The 16944-nt window shown below is 45.6% G+C and overlaps 1 protein-coding gene across 1 annotated transcript in view; it reads left to right on the top strand.

Annotated features, from left to right (window-relative positions):
* SLC2A9 (solute carrier family 2 member 9) overlaps nucleotides 1-12998 on the top strand; it is a 219957-nt gene extending 206959 nt beyond the window's left edge. The window contains exon 12 of the mRNA XM_069595056.1: nucleotides 12765-12998. Coding sequence (XP_069451157.1) covers nucleotides 12765-12998 — 234 coding nt within the window. The remainder of the gene's footprint in view (nucleotides 1-12764) is intronic.
* The last annotated feature ends 3946 nt before the right edge of the window (nucleotides 12999-16944 follow it).

The following is a 16944-nucleotide window of genomic DNA, read 5'->3' as shown; positions in this document are numbered from 1 at the left end:
CTCTCCTGCAAAGTGTTCTAGATGGACTGGGCCAGGCTCCCTTGATCCCTAAGGAGAGTACTAGACTGCCTTCTCCTCTGAACCTTTGCTGTGGTCAGCATCCTTGGGTCCCTTGGGTCATCAGTAGTAAATGCCTTCAGATGACTTGACCTCTGCCGTTAGCATCAGTATTTTCTGGTTGGAACAAAATTGCATGCAAATGTATGCCTGCTGGATTCCACTGGAGTTAAAAAATTCCTTTTGAATGCAACAAAATCTGGAGGGGAGATGATTCTTTTCAACTTGGAAAATATTAGGTCATGTCCCAAATGCCTATGCAAAGCGAGGAGGAAAGCCGATGCTGATCTGGGATGGTGGGCTCCAAGAGGACGTGAAGCTGCCCCCAGCCTCTCTGGGGGGAGAGAGGGAGAGAGCGTCTTTCACCCGCTCAGCCCCTGCAGGTGAAAGCTTCATACTGAGACCTAGAGACAGGGAAGTGAACCGTGAGTCACAAGCTGCCCTGACATCTCAGGAAGAACAGACGTGACTCATGGGAAGCGTGTAGTTTCATGGGAGGATGTAAAATGGAGGGCTTAACTGGGCTGACCAGTGTAAGGACCTCTCAAGCTAAGACCGAGGAAGCGCATGCACAGAGCGTGGGTAGGGAGGCTATGCCTGGCAGGGAGATGGTAGAAGATGTTGGCAGAAGCCTTGAACAGGCACGGAGCGTCCGAGGAAAGGAGAAGATTGCAGGTCATTCTGAGGGAGAACAGGGAGCTGAGGCCAAATCCCTGAAGGCATTGAAAGCATGGGAGGGATTTGGGGTTTATCCGAAGGACTCTGGGAAGCCACTTCATGACTTTAAGACATGATCCATTTTGTGCTTTTAAAATGCTTCTTCAGCTGCCTGCTGGGAACTAGATTCAGGGCAGGGGCAGGAGAAATGGATGCTAAAGTCATAGAAATCAGAATGGTGTTGCTCAGTAAGGGTGGGGTGGAGGGGTGGGAATTGACTAGAAAATGGCACAAGGAAATTTTTGGAGGAATAGAGGTGTTCTGCCTCTTAAGAGAGGTGTTGGTTACACCTGGGCATACTTTTCTCCAAACACACTGAACTATGCATTTAACAGGGACTTCCCTGGTGGTTCAGTGGTAAAGAATCCACCTACGAATGCAGGAGATGTAGGTTCAATTCTTGGGTTGGGAAGAACCCTTAGAGATGGAAATAGTAACCAAATCCAGTATTCTTGCCTGGGAAATCCCATGGACAGAGGAGCCTGGCAGGCTACAGACCATGGGGTTTCAAAGAGTCAGATAGGACCTAGTGACTAAAAAGCAACAACAGTTCACTTAAGGTTTGGGCAAGTTACTATATGCAAATTCTTTCTTGATAAAAATTTAAACGTTTTATTTTCTGCTGGGGTATAGACAGTTAACAATATTGTGATAGTTGCAGGTGAACAGTGAAGGGACTTAGCCACACATATACATGTATCCATTCTCCCCCAAACTCCCCTCCCATCCAGGCTGCCACATAACACTGAGCAGAGTTCCATGTGCTGTACAGTAGGTGCTTACTGTTTACCCATTTTAAATGTAGCAGCGTGCACATGTCCATCCCAAACTTCCTGTCTCTCCCCCCAGACACTTCCTCTCGGCAACCATAAGCTCATTCTCTAAGTCTGTGAATCTCTTTCTGCTTTGTAAGTTCGTTTGTGATTTCTTTTTAGATTCCACATATAAGGACTACCATACGATATTTCTCAAAAGTCGTATGCTTTTTAAGAAAGAGAAAAGATGTTTCAGGGTAAAGTCATCAAGACTGTGTTATAGCAAAGACAGGCAGAGAGGGAGGAAGTAGTCAAAGGTGATTTCCGGTGTCTGTCTTGGGCAGGCAGCAGCATGGCAATGCTGGTTCTGAGAGCAGGTGGACGAGGCAGACACACCAGGGATGAGGGCATGGCTGGGAGTGGACATGTCAGCAGGGCTGTTAACGTGGCTTCCAAGGGAGCTTGTTGAATTGAAACGCTACCCATCAGGCAGCCAGGGGCTGTGTCTACCTCAAAGCTTCCTGGACAGCACCACCAAGACCCTAACTGTACACACGCCAGTGACTTTGAAACCACAACCCACACCAGAGAAGCAAGTCACTCCTAAGATGCCTGCTCCCTCTTCTAGCTTCCCTGGAAGCACCCTCGGGTTTCAGGTCCACTCTGCTATTACAGTAGAACAGCCTGACCTTTTAAAGCTCTTTGCAGAATTGAGTTACAACTGTAAGACACCTGGCTTCCCATCAGTTCTTAAATGGTGTTCCAGGCCTCTGAGAGCTCACTGTAAATCACCAATGAGCCAGTGTTCCAGCTACACAGGTGGGTGTGGAAACTAAGCAGAAGAATTATGCTTTTGTCTCCTTATGAAAATCTAACTTGGACCCCCTTTCGTACCTTCACGCATCTCCATAAAAGTCCCCCCATGTCATTCTTTTATCCTTTCATTCAACGTATTTATATTAAGAAAATGCTTACAATGAGCTGGGCACTGCCTCGGGCTGGGGGTACAGTGGAGAGCCGGGGACACGGATTCTGCCATCATGGAACTTACAACCCTGGCTGGGCTTGGACACCAGGTGAGCAGCTGAAAAGTTGCAGGAAGAGGTACAGAGTCAGCAGGAAGTATGGTAGGAGATGGGAATGGCCAAGAACCAATGTGGAGGAAGGACAGTTGTTTTGTAAATAAAGTTTTATTGGAACACAGCCAAGCACATTCATGTGTTCTTCATCAACGCCTATTGCCTTCCCACAAAAGCAGAGCTGAGAGGTTCTGATAGAGATTGGATGGCTCTTTACAGGAAAAGTTTGCCAACCCCTGGGCTCAACTCCCAGAGTGGAGATGTCAAGGGAGGCTAGATAGAGGAATCACGGAGAGAAAGAAACACACTAGGACTTTTGGGAGAATCTGCTAAGAGGATAGGAGATGTCATGAATGACTTTTACTTTTCTACCTGATGTGGTCCAGCCTCAGACATCCTCTCTACATTGTGCAGAGCCCACAGAGAGAGCGGGGACCTGACAGTCACATTACACTGGATGCCGGGCACTGTTCTAAACACACTATGATTAACCCACCTCTCTGGTGTGAGAGGCCACACCAGACACTGTGATGGGTTCCTGGTTCCCAGAGAAGGGCGACATGTGTCTTCTGTGCTCAGGGAGATTTGGGATGCCACCAACTTGCAAACAGGAGGATATGCTCAGAAGGGTTTGTGGACGTGCTTGGACCTAGTGTGAAAGAGGAAGGGAAGGTTTCTAAGTAAAGGAAGGGAGAGTTCTGGTCAGTTCTTCTGGAGGATAGAGCCACTATTGCAGGAATTTTTCATTCTAACTCAGAACACCTTTTGCTTTTGATCATCTGAGTGATGGCTACTTCTAAAGTGAACCCAGAATTACACCAGGCTATCATTTTGTTGCCTCCAGAGCATGTGACTGTGATCAGATTTCTAGGCAGTGCCCATGCCCTCCCCTAGCCGCACACGACAAGGCTGATACACATGGAATCCAGGACTAATCTGTCGGAGCTCACAAATTTGTTCCCTGCACGTTTACTTCATATCTATCTTCCTTGTTCAGGAAAGCAGGCAGTTTTAAAGAGCTGCTATGTATTCACACCATCCTGATAAATTGGAGGAGAAAGCTGAGATTTCTCTTTGCTCTCACGGATCTTTTCCTAAAAGTAGCACTTTGCCACAATTGCCTTACATTTTTTAGTGTAATTTGGTGGTAGAGTATATTGTCAAAAGAAAATTTTTTCTCCATATTAAAGACTATGAAACATTTTCATGGTCATTTGTAATAACACAAAAGGTATATTTAGAGAAAGCTATGTGATTATAGCTTATTTTTTGTAAGTTGGAAGCTTACCTGGGTGAGAAGGCCCAGCACCCACACCTGATGGGGTTCTACTGTGTCTACTACTCTAGTTTCCTCTGAGGGCTCCCAGGAGACCCTGAGCATCCTCCTTCCACTTCCAGACTTGTCCTCAGCTGAACCAACTAGGAGGATGAGCTCTGCATCCTGGAAGATTTTTTTTAGTTAAAGTGCTTGCATCTGACTTGAGCTTTAGCACTTCCTTTTGGTAAAGTTCCTTTTGATACTTGTTCACCATGAGTGAATTACTTCTGGGTTTAGATTCTTTCAATTACACCATATAAATATGGGCTTCCCTGGTTGGCTCAGGTGGTAAAGAATCTGTCTGCAATGAGGGAGACCTGGGTTTGATCGCTGAGTTGGGAAGATCCCCTGGAGAAGGGAATGGCAACCCATGCCAGTATTCTTGCCTGGAAAATCCCATGGACAGAGGAGCCTGGCGGGCTACAATCCATGGGGTTGTTGTTGAGTCAGACACAACTGAGTGACTAACACTTTATATTTTTAAATTATGTTATGAAACGCATCATACGCAAAAGAGTATGAGATACATCATACACATGTCAACTGAAAAAGATTGCACAACCTAAAAGATGAGAGCTCTGTTTTATTTGGTGGGCAAAACTGAGGACTTCAGCATCTCAGATCACTCTGAGATGCTGTTCCAAAGAGGCAGCAGGGGGAACTAGGATATATAGGAGCTTTTGCAACAAAGACCAGTAGTCAGAACACCCAAAGATTGCTATGAAGTAAAGAAAACCAGATATCTCAAGTTAAGGAATTTGGTGCTCTTCTACGTATGGGAAGATGCAATAGTCTGGGCTCACTGAAGTCAGTCCTTTGATGTGCACCTTATCTTTCTGGGGCAATACGCTGTGTTTTCTCATCCTGAGTTTCCTCAGGGTGTACTGTTGTGGGGGTGACTACAGTGTCTGATGATTGGATGGCAGGAGGCATTATGTTTCTATCCGGAGTTCCCTCTGGGCTCACCATCAGAGCAGCTCTCACGTGATGACTTGATCGCTGCAACATCTTTTCTTTGCTGATACGGCAGGCAGTATTCTTCATTCACATACCCAAAGAGAAAAATGTATTATTATAATTACAGGATGCACTATATATAAAAGTATCAGGGAAAAATCAGTGTACTTAGTCAACGAAAGCCATTTCAAGCCCCTGAGTTGTCATTGTTGTTCAGTGGCTAAGTTGTATCTGACTCTTTGCAACCCCATGGACTGTAGCATGCCAGGCTCCTCTGTCCATGGGGTTCTCCCAGCAAGAACATAAGAGTGAGTTGTCATTTACTTCTTCAGGGGATCTTCCCGCATCAGGGATTGAACCTGTGTTTCTGGCATTGGGAGGTGGTTTCTTTACTACTGAGCCACCAGGGAAGCCTGATCCCCTGGGTGCCTCTCTCTAGTCCCTAGCAGGGATTTTGTGCTAATTATTCTCTAGGTTTTCTTCAGGATTTGACCTCTTTATAAGTGTGTCCCTAACAAACTAGGGTTTTGCTCTTCCTGGTTTTAAAGTCATACAAAGAGAATCATCCTGAAGGTGTTTTCTGTGCCATATATGCTGTTGAGTGCCATCTGTGTCATATGCCCAGCTACAGGTCATTGCTTCTCACTGCTCTAAGAATCCTTTGTATGATGTATCCCAATGTATTTATCCCTTCCCTTTCCCATGAGCACTGGCATCGTTCCCATTTCCTTGCTCTAGAAATAGTGCTATCATGAACATCCTGGAACAATGCACAAGAGTTTCATGCTGATGGGAATGTTGACATCCGCTATGCCATGCAGGAGACACCAGCCGTGTGACTTCTGTGGACCTGCACGTGGCTAGTGGAACGGAAGAACTGAACTTTTAATTAATAGAAAATTAAAGAGTGCACCTCTAGTGTTACCCAAAGGGCGGGGCATGGAGGGGGGCGGTCTGGTTGATCACTGCTCAAAAGCCAATGAACAGGCTAGGTTGGGAGAAAGAAAAGTTTGCTGAATATTAGGTGCCAGCAACTTGAGGGGGAGGGCAGCCATCTTCCCAAAGACCAACTCCTCCCATGACAAGTAGGGGATAAGAGCCTTTGTAGGCTACATGAAGAAACAGTACAGTCAGCTCTGACAGTCATCTTGATTGTTTTAGGTAGAGTTAATGTTCAGTTCCAGGGTCCGTTGGTTTCCATCTCCTTGAGGCCAATTCTCAGAATAGGTGCAGCTTATATCACAGTTATAGTCTGGTCATCATGTAGTTAATTTCTCCACCTTGTGAGGGTTTCAGTATCTACAAGACAGCTCACAGGATATGGCTTAGAATATTGTCTATAGCCCTTGAGGATCTAAAGGCCCTTGACTGTGCTTGATAAGTAAATTATTATTTGGTCTCCTTTGACCGTTTTCCTTTGTTTCTGCATGTTCTCATTTCTCTGATTAAACTTATTCTTTGACTAACGTTTTCCACAGACAAAAGGCCAGCAGAGGACATGGGGGGAAGGACCGCAAGGTCTCGCTCTGTTTCGCTAGGACAGATCCACTCTGAGTGTCATTGCTGGGTCATAGGACGCACACAACTCGCCTTGACTTGGTCATGCCCAGCAGTGCTCCAAAGAAGCTGTGGCTATTTACAGACTCAATTGTGTTTGCATGGGTATGAAAATTCATGTTGCTCATCAACACTTGATAGTGTCATTGTCAGACTTCACGTTCTTGCCAGTCTGATAGTGAGAAATGGTATAAAATTATGATTTTAACTCATATTATTCGGAATTGCTAAGAACAATGAGCACCTTTTCACAAGTGTATTTGCCATTTGTATTTCCTCTCCTGTGAAAAGCTCGTCCAGAAATTCTGCCCTTTTTTCTATTAAGGTCATCATGTTCTTATTGACTCAAAAAGAGGTGTTTTTATTTTAAATTCAGGGTATAAATTCTTTGTTCATTATGTATCACAATACTTCCCCATTTGTGGCTCTTGTACTCATTGTATGGTACCTTTTGTTTGTTTTGTTGGGTCAAGAAATAGTGACTTTATATGGAAAGCCAGCAGACCAAGAAGGTGGACTAATGTCCCAAAGAAACATCTCTATTTGGTAGCTTTTTATGAACAAATGTCCTTGATTTTAGAGTAGTCAGATTTTTTTTTAATTTATGAACCAAGGTTTGTGAATGTGAAAGTGTTTCATAGAAAACCTCCAATATGATTATGTCCATTTTACTGATGGGGGAAATAAAGCCCAGATGGACTGTGGCACTCCCCAGCATCAATGATGAGCTGCATATTTGCTGGAGTCTGATCTAGAATTGAACGAGGTCTGTGGCTTCTTAGGCAGGGTCCTTCTCACTACAGATGTGCTGCCTAAAATCTCCGAGTTCAGAGGACACTGGACAGACCCTCCCATACCATCCTTACTTAGGAGGGGTTGAGTAACTTCTCAGGAGGAGCTGGGCAGAAGGTGAACTTCTGAGTTGTTGTAAAGTAAGAGAGTAGACGGGGAAAGTGACACGTACATTTTCCGACAGTTCTTTGCCAGACCTGCTGCACTGAATCAGTTTGCCCAAGGGAGGCAGGAATGGAAGCGAGACAGTGGCCTCCAGATCAAGTCAAGGGAAAAGTGTCAGTCACTCAGTCATGTCCGACTCTTTGTGACCCCCATGGACTGTAGACTGCCAGGCTCCTCTGTCCATGGAGTTTTCCAGGCAAGAATACTGCAGTGGTTTGCCATTTCCTTCTCCAGAGGATCTTCCCAAATTACTGATCCAACCTGCATCTCCTGCATTGGCAGGTGCATTCTTTACCATCTGAGCCACCTGGGAAGTGCCGGATCAGGTTAAACCAGATTCAAATCCAGACACCAGCTGGGGAACTACAGGCAAATCACTTGCCCTTTCTGATCCTCACTTTCTCACCTGTAAGAGGTTAGGAAGATCGGTTTCACAACTGCTGTTTGTAAACACCAAAGGATCCCAGTAACATATTATCCACTCCCCTCCCCAAAACACACACACACACACGCACACACACACACACACACACACACACACACACACCAGCAAGGGAGTCCTCAGAGCTAATAGAGAGAATGTGAGCTCCCAAGTGGGCCCACTTCAGTGTAAGTCCTGACTCTCATGGACCCCTACAAGGCCTTGGACATGTTTCAGAAGCTCTCTAATCCTCAGTTTCATCTTTTGTTAAAAAAAAAAAAAGGAAGGAAAGATAAACGGCTCTATCACAGTGTGAGCTACAGGGATCAGATGAGATAATGTCTGTAATATTGCTGACACCCAGGAGGTGCTTAATAAGTGCATTTCTCTTCCCAGATTAAATGCAGTCGCAGCTTGCAATAATGCCAGGTCACTGCATGACTGCTGGCAGGAAATTATTTAGGGCAGATGCCGACAAAGGTCCTTCAGCTGCCAGGACCAGGGTGAACTTCCAGCTCCCAGGCATTCTGCTCCCCATCCATCCAGGTCTCCTCCCACCCTCTCCAGTGCTGGCCCTGACTTCCTGAAGGAACCTCTGGGCTTCGTGTGGCCCAAGGCTTCTTTTTCTCATTGACTTTCTTGTGCTTTTTTTTTTTTTTTTGAGGACTGCTTTCTTTTCTTTATTTAATTAATTTTTATTGAAGTATAGTTGCATTACAACATTGTGTTAGCTTATACTGTACAGCAGAGTGAATCAGCTGTACATGTACATATACTCCCTCTTTTGCAGATTCCCTTCCCATTTAGGCCACCACCGAGCACTGAGTTCCCTGAGCTGCACAGTTGGGGTTTTTCTCATTGACTCATTAGCCTTGTCTCTCCTCCTCTTCTACCCCATCCTTACTTTCTAGACTGTGAGCACGGTGTGAAGAACACTGGCTGGGGGGACAGATGGGCAGGTTTGAATCGGCTTTGTCTCTTGGGTCCAGAACACGGCACCCATAACTGCATCCCTCTCAGTTTTCTTGTTGGAGAAACAATACACATGCCCTAGCGTGGGTGGGAACATTAGATCAGTGTTAAATCAACAATCCTGCGGTTAGATCAGGCTTCCCAGGGTAGCTCAGCGGTCAAGAATTCGCCTGCCATTGCAGGAGATGCAGGTTCTATCTGTGGGTCCGGAAGATCCCCTGAAGAAGGAAATGGCAACCCACTCCAATATTCTAGCCTGGAAAATTCCATGGACAGAGGAGCCTGGCTGGCTTCATTCCATACAGTCACAAAGAACCAGACATGACTGAGCTTGTGTGTGTGTGTGTGCACACACACACACACACTGTCAGATCGGGCTGGCCTCTTCCGCCTCTCCAGCCCCATTCTCACCCCGCCACCTGCAGAGCTGTGCTGTCCATGTCACCCTGGATGACCTCCCTCTGCCTTGATTTCCCCATCTGTAAAGAGGGACCCATCTGTTTTCCTGAGGTGGAAAGTGCGCATCCGTGTAAAAGCTCCAACTCCACCAACCCGGCAGAGGAGATGCCTATCTATCCCGTTCTCTTCTCTCCTGTCTGGTCTCCAGCCACCTCCCAACACCCTCCTAATGATGCTTCTCACTCAGGAGCAGGTGTCTGCAGAGCCAGCTCTAGGATTGGGGGATTCTGTGGGGCACGCATGTCTGCCGCAAGTTCCGCCCCTGATAAGTGTGACCTGGCCAGACTTTTCCTCTGAGGGTCAGTGGGGCAGAGCCTGTGCCCTGGAAGTGGGCCCACTCACCTGGCCTTCCCATCAACTTGGCTTCCGAGAGTCACAAGGTGGGCAGTGTTCCTTCCCAAGGTGCCCGCAGTACCGAAGGTTTCTTGGCTCAATTCTGTGACATGGTGAGAAAAATCCTGGCTCCACCCTTTGGGTCTTGTGAGAAAGGAAGCCAAGCCAGCTCTGCAGGTGACAGCTCTGAGAGGTCCCAGGCATCTCCACATGTGGCGGGGGTAGGCAGGGAGCCGCTCTGAGCCTCAGTGTGTCTATACACCCAGTGAGCACTTCTGGAGCACCTACTATGTGTCAAGTGGTCTCCCAGGTTCTGAAAACACAAGAAAAATAACACCTGTCCTCCAGCAGCTCACCTCCTGGTGGGGGAGAGGGTTAATGAAGGATCCTGCTGGGGAGTGGAGAGTGATTTGGTAAGCAGTGAAGAAGGGTAAGTGGAGAGCTGGGGAAGCTCTTTAGAAGCAGAAGCTGGAAGAACTTCTCTGAGAAAGAAAGCTGAGATGAAAAGAAGTGAGATGTGCAGACATGTGAAGATTATTCCAGGGAAAGGGAAGAGCAGGTGCAAAGGTCCTGAGGCAGGATACTGGAGGAGTGTCAGGAAGGCAGTGTAGTGGGAGCAGAGAAACAGCGTGGAAGAGGGAGGTCAGAGAAGTCAGGGGGCTGAGTGGTGGCTGGGCTTAGAGGCCATGGTAAGGACTTGGGCTTTGCTCACATGACTTGGGATGTCATGATGTATCTGGAGCAGAGAAGTGGCATGCTCTGTCTTTTTAAAAATGTTTCTTTCTTTCTTTATTTGGCCTCATCAGGTCCTTAGCTGTAGCACGTGGGATCTTTCTGTCGTGGTGCACAGACTTTCTAGTTGCTGCTCAGTAGTTGCAGTGCATGGGTTTAGTTGCTCTGCAGCACATGGGATCTTAGTTCCCTCTCCAGGACTGGAAACCACATCCTCTGCATTGCAAGGCAGATTCCTAACCACTGGACCACCAGGGAATTCCCCACGCTCTGTCTTTTGCTTCACAGGATCATTGTGGCTTCTCTCTTGGGCATAATATTAAGTGGGGACACCAGAGAAATCTATTGAGAAGTTATACTGACAATCCGACCCAGAGACGATGATGTGTGTGCATGCTCAGTCACTTCAATCGTGTCTGACTCTTTGTGAATCCATGGACCATAGCCCGCCAGGGTCCTCTGTCCATGGGATTTTCCAGGCAAGAATACTAGGGTGGGTTGCCATGCCCTCCTTCAGGGCATCTTCCAGACCTAGGGATCGAACCTGCATCTCCTGCATTGCACACAGATTCTTTACCACTGAGCCACCAGGGAAGCCCAGAGATGATGATAACTTGAACCAAAATGGTTGCAGTATAAGTGGTAACAAGTGCTCATATTCAGAATATACATCAGGGTAGAGGTGACATGATTTCCTGATGCATCAGATGTAGGGGTGAGAGAGAAAAAGTGTTTAGTTGGTCTAAGCAAATGGAAGGATGGAGGTGCCATCAACTGAGATGAGGAAGACCAGAACAGGAACAGGGTTAGGGGCTCTACTGAGACCCGGTTAGTCAAGATGGCCATCAGGCATACAAGTGGAGATGTTGAAAGTCAAGGTGGATATCTCTCATTTCATCTTCAAAGCAACATGTGGTATAGACTGTTAACTGTGGTATAAATGAGGAATTTCAGTCAGTGCTTTGAAGTTCTATCTTAAATGGCACATCTTCAGTGTTGACATCTTGTGTAAATGATGGAGTCAGGATTTGAATCCCACCCAACCGACTGCAGAGCCCAAGCTTTCCCTTCTCTATTCTGCTCCTGGAATCTCTGTGGACAAGTGGAAGGCACATACCCTTCTAGACAAGCCCTCCAAGGTGTGGAATGTTTATACCATCCAGAACTGCTCTATGACTTCTACAGAGAATGTCTCATTTAATCCTTACAACAGCCTTCAACTCCCATTATTATCCTCATTTTACAGCTGTGGAAACTGAGGCACCAAGAGCCTCAGAGTCAGTAAACGGTGGATCTAGGAGGTGATTTCAAGAGATCAAGCCCTTCAACACTATGTCATGTGTCAAAATCAAGTGTTTGTCAAATCAAAGAGTAGCGTGTAATTGACTAAAATCATGATATTGCTGACTGTAAAGTATCATTCAAAGACAGTGTTATCTTTGAATCAACAGACATTTGTAGAATGAAAAAGCCTTTGCCCTGACAACTGGAACCTATAAAGTCTTTTATTTAACAAACATTTATTAATCAACTACTACAAGCCAGGCACTGGATAGACCCAGAAGCCCTAGAGGTAACCAAGTCGTGAAGAAGCTCAAGGTCTAGTGCAGTAGCCAGGGTCATTCCAGTCCAAGCATTTAGTGCTATAATCAGGATATATAAAGTACTGTTGGGTGATTACATTCAGCATTTCTCTTTTTTCTGGTCTCTCTTATTTGTGTGAAGCTGTATCAGGATAGCAATCAGTGAATTACATCTTTTGCATATTAGAAAACAATGGTGTTATCTTGACCTAGCCTGTGCTCTGTAATTTTCTTATCAACTGGGGAATTTCACTTCCCTTTTGACATCACACTTTTCTCATGTGTATAGTAGCGGGGGTTTGGAGGGCGGAATGTGGCTAATGGTAAATATGAATGTAGGATAACATTCAGCAAGCATCACACTTTGCTTTCGTCATGATTAATTTAATATTTATTTATTTATTTGGCTATGCCAGGTCTTCATTGCAGCATGCAGGATCTTTGATCTTTGTTGCCAGATGTGGAATCCTGAGTTGCAACAGCTGAGATCTAGGTCCCTGACCGGGGATGGAACCTGGGCTCCCTGCATTGGGAGCTCAGAATCTTAGCCACTGGACTTACCCGGGGAAGTCCCCATTTTGATTCATTTTTATATGCCTTGTTTCCAAAATAAATAAAAACTGCCACTTCCTCATCTTTGCCAGGGTCTGAAGCTGATTCATGTGTGCCTCATGTGAGAACGTCTCAGGTAGACATTTGTAAGGCACCTTGGCCTGTAGAGGCACCCTCGCACATGCTGTGTTTAAACCAGAAATGTTGATCCAGGGATGGGAAACTATTTTTTTTTTTTTAATCAGCCTAGATGTGGTTTTGCAGCCCGTCTAGCGATTGTCTTTCTGATGCCTTTTTGTCTCTGCCTTTCCACAGCAAAGTCTGGACACCTACTGTTTCCTGGTTTTTGCTGCAATCTGCTTCACAGGTGCTCTCTATTTGTATTTTGTCCTGCCTGAGACCAAAAACAGAACCCATGCAGAAATCAGCCAGGCATTCGCCAAAAGGAACAAGGCATACCCACCAGAGGGGAGAACTGACTTAGCAGTAACTGATGATAAGACGAACATACGGCCTGAACCAGACTCCTCCTCTGCACTGGAGAACTGAATCAAAAACAGCGTTGTCTGAGTGGATGGGCTCACCATTTTAAAACCAGAGTCCCCTGCAAGTTTAGCCTGATGAAATATTTAAAAATAAGCCTTTGCTAATCCAACATTGCAACCCATTTGGGATTTCTTCACAGCTGAATCCCCCAAAGTCTTCTGGCAGTTGGAATCTCCCCTTCAGTGGACCAAGTTTTCTTCTATAGAGATCCATGCTCTGCCTTCTTCACGACTTATCCCATGGTTTTGAAATGAAATTGGGGACACAGCATTTGAATGCTTTCTCAAAGGTCAGCAATCTGGTCTGACAGAGGACTCAAAGAGCTTCCAGTCCCAGCTCTAACAGTAGTAGCCTTGAGCTGCCCTCAGTCTGGATCCTGAAGCTTTCAGGGACTCTTGGCTCTGATTGCTGAAGCTGAAACTCCAATACTTTGGCCAACTCATGCAAAGAGTTGACTCACTGGAAAAGACTCTGATGCTGGGAGGGATTGGGGGCAGGAGAAGAAGGGGACGACAGAGGATAAGATGGCTGGATGGCATCACCGACTCGATGGACATGAGTTTGAGTGAACTCCGGGAGTTGGTGATGGACAGGGAGGCCTGGCGTGCTGTGATTCATGGGGTTGCAAAGAGTCGGACATGACTGAGCGACTGAACTGAACTGAACTGAATCAATGCCCTTTTCCAATCTTTGACTCTGCTTTGTGGATCTCAGACTCAGAAGAGACTGTTCCCCACCCACCAACCTCCAGGTTCTGTCTCTCCCAGGCCATCCCCGGTTGGGGGGGTGCTCCCAAAACATCTTTTCTGAGTATCAGATGTGCTCACAGCAGGCAAAAAGGGGATCAATATAGAAGACCTGGAGAGGCAGATGTGAGAAGTAACTTCCAGAAGCTGAGAGAAGCAGGACCACAAATGGACCTCCATTCAATTGAAAAGGACAGTGTTAAGAATGATTCTCATCTCAGGATTTCAAGATTACTGACTTTTACTTTCACACATGTAACACCCTTTAGTCTATTTCTGGTCCATAGTGCACACCAGAAGAATTGCTTTTATTGGAGGAAGGAGCAAATGAAACAGTGTAGATGTAGTTACAGGAGTACTGACCATCCACCTAGATCATGATGTTGAAGGTCACACCCTAAGGATACACAGCAGTGAGCAGTAAGAGTCCCAAGTCTAGACTTCATGGAACAGAGTTGCTGTAACAGCCCTGAACTGTCTAGCAATAACCTTTGCATGTGAGAGTCAAATTTTCTCTCTTGCTTAAGCTCCTCTTATTTGGGGTTTCTCTTCCTCATGTCTAAACCCAAATTCAATTCATCTGGGTCATGACAGGAAAGAGCCCAAGGCAAATGAGAATATATGAAGCAAGCTCAATAATTTAGACAGTCAGCAGTCTGTTTCTCCAGGGCACAGGTGCCTCCGTGTTAAGGGAGCATGGATTCTTATTCATGTTGTGTAGTTACTGAAGCTTTGAGGTAGTCTGGGAGCTGTCTATGGTGCTGATCTGGGATTTCTGCCTAACGATCTAATTTTTCTTCCTTATAAGCTTGCAAAATACTTTCACATTGTTGCTTATGATGCTGTAGATAACCTATGAAGTACATATTATTGGATTCATTTAATTTGATCCAAGCCCTTGGAGTTCTTCCAGCTTCAAACCCAGCCAAGTTGAGTGCCCCTATCACTATACTAGGGACCTCAGGAATTTGGCCTCAGCCCCTTGTCTCCAGAACAATGACTTTAATATGTACCCCTCATCCCTTCCACCGTGACCACCTGACATCTACTTGTCTGTGGTGGTTGTGGAATTATCAGCCCAGTGAATCAGGCCTCCCAGTATGCATGCTGTTGTATAATTTCCTACTGTGCTGAGTCTGGATTTGGCCATGCACTGAGATATCAGAAAATGTGACACAAGCAGAAGCTTAATAAGCACCTGCACTCCAGGGCTCTCCCTTATAACGTGCTAATATCATCATTTGTGGAAGCCCAATCTAGCCTCCTTAAGGATTCAGTTCAGTACAGTCGTTCACGTGTGTCCAACTCTTTGTGACCCCATGAACTGCAGCACACTAGGCCTCCCTGTCCATCACCAACTCCCAGAGTTTATTCAAACTCATGTCCATTGAGTCAGTGATACCATCCAACCATCTCATCCTCTGTTGTCCCCTTCTCCTCCCGCCTTCAATCTTTCCCAGCATCAGAGTCTTTTCACATGAGTCAGTTCTTCACATCAGGTGGCCAAAGTATTGGAGTTTCAGCTTCAACATCAGTCCTTCCAATGAACACTCAGGACTGATCTCTTTTAGGATGGACTTGTTGGATCTCCTTGAAGTCCAAGGGATTCTCAAGAGCCTTCTCCAACACCATAGTTCAAAAGCATCAATTCTTCAGTGCTCAGCTTTCTTTATAGTCCAATTCTCACATCCATGTATGACCACTGGAGAAACCATAGCCTTGACTAGATGGACCTTTGCTGGCAAAGTAGTGTCCCTGCTTTTTAATATGCTGTCTTGGTTGATCATAACTTTCCTTCCAAGGAGTAATCATCTTTTAATTTCATGGCTGCAGTCACCATCTGCAGTGATTTTGGAGCCCCCCCAAAATAAAGTCTGACACTGTTTCCACTGTTTCCCCATCTATCTGCCATGAAGTGATAAGACCGAATACCATGATCTTAGTTTTCTGAATGTTGAGCTTTAAGCCAGCTTTTTCACTCTCCTCTTTCACTTTCCTCAAGAGGTGCTTTAGTTCTTCACTTTCTGCTATAAGGGTGGTGTCATCTGCATATCTGAGGTTATTGATATTTCTCCTGGCAATCTTGATTCCAGCTTGCAATTCATCCAGCCCAGTGTTTCTCATGATGAATCACTGCATTAGAATTGTGGTGGTCTTTTTTTTAACTTGAATGTCTCCCCTCCTAGACTATGGAATCCTACAAGAAAATAACTGATTCACCTCAGGATCCCATCTTCTTGGTAACTGCTCATTACATATTGACTGAATGAATAAATGCCATGATATAGTTGTGAAGAAGATGTGATGGGAGCCCTGAGGACAGAATGACTGTAGCTTGGGGTGATTAAGACAGATTCTTTTGAATGAAAGCATGTGAGCTGCATGTCAGATGAAGATTAGGCTTTCATCCAACTGAGAAGACGGGAAGAAGGTGTTTGAAACAAAAGGGCCAATGGCATGGGAGTAAACTAGTAAATAGCATATTCAGAGAATAGCAAACTATTAGTGTGACCAAACAAGGGGGATGTGAGGATAAGAGCAGGAGATGAGGCTGGTCACTAGTTTTGGTCTAGACTAAAAAATCATGACTGTGGCACCAGCTCCACCTCCTAAATATGCCTGGGACCAAGCCCTCCCCAACAGCTTCCATCTGTGGCTGTTAGATTTCAGTCTACACAGGAAACACTCTATTTTGATGCTACTTCTCAACTGAATAAATGATGGAACTTGAGTCGGTCAGATGGCTATTATCAGACTTCTCGTTTTTCTTCCACTGGACTTTCATTAGCTGGTTGTGCACCCCAAAGGAGGGAGGTCATGTTGAGTGACAGGACTCAGCAGCTGCTCACATTTGCTGTAATTTACACTAAGATGTGGATGTAATTATCTTTATCAGAATGCCTTCCCCTGGCAAATTTGTACAGTAAGTCAAGTAAATTTCCTCTCATTAAATCACAGCATTTGGGGACTGCAGTTTGTCTCAGCCAAGAACTAGAGCTTGGAAGCAATAAAGGCAAAGGAAAGAAAAAAAAAAAAACTTGGGTTCTCAGCAGGAAGTGTGGGTGGTGAAAAGACGGAGGCCGTATTTCAGAAGTGTGTTGGAAGCCCAGATCTGCAGGAATTCCAGGACTGTATGCCTCTTGAATTTAGAGCAGACCCATCTCTGCTATTCACTACCCTACTGTTTGCCAAACTGAGAATGT

The sequence above is a fragment of the Ovis canadensis genome, chromosome 6 (genome assembly GCF_042477335.2).
Source record: "Ovis canadensis isolate MfBH-ARS-UI-01 breed Bighorn chromosome 6, ARS-UI_OviCan_v2, whole genome shotgun sequence".
Lineage (NCBI taxonomy): Eukaryota > Metazoa > Chordata > Mammalia > Artiodactyla > Bovidae > Ovis > Ovis canadensis.
Note: the sequence above shows the minus strand (reverse complement) of the source record. Positions and strands in the feature narration are given on the sequence as shown.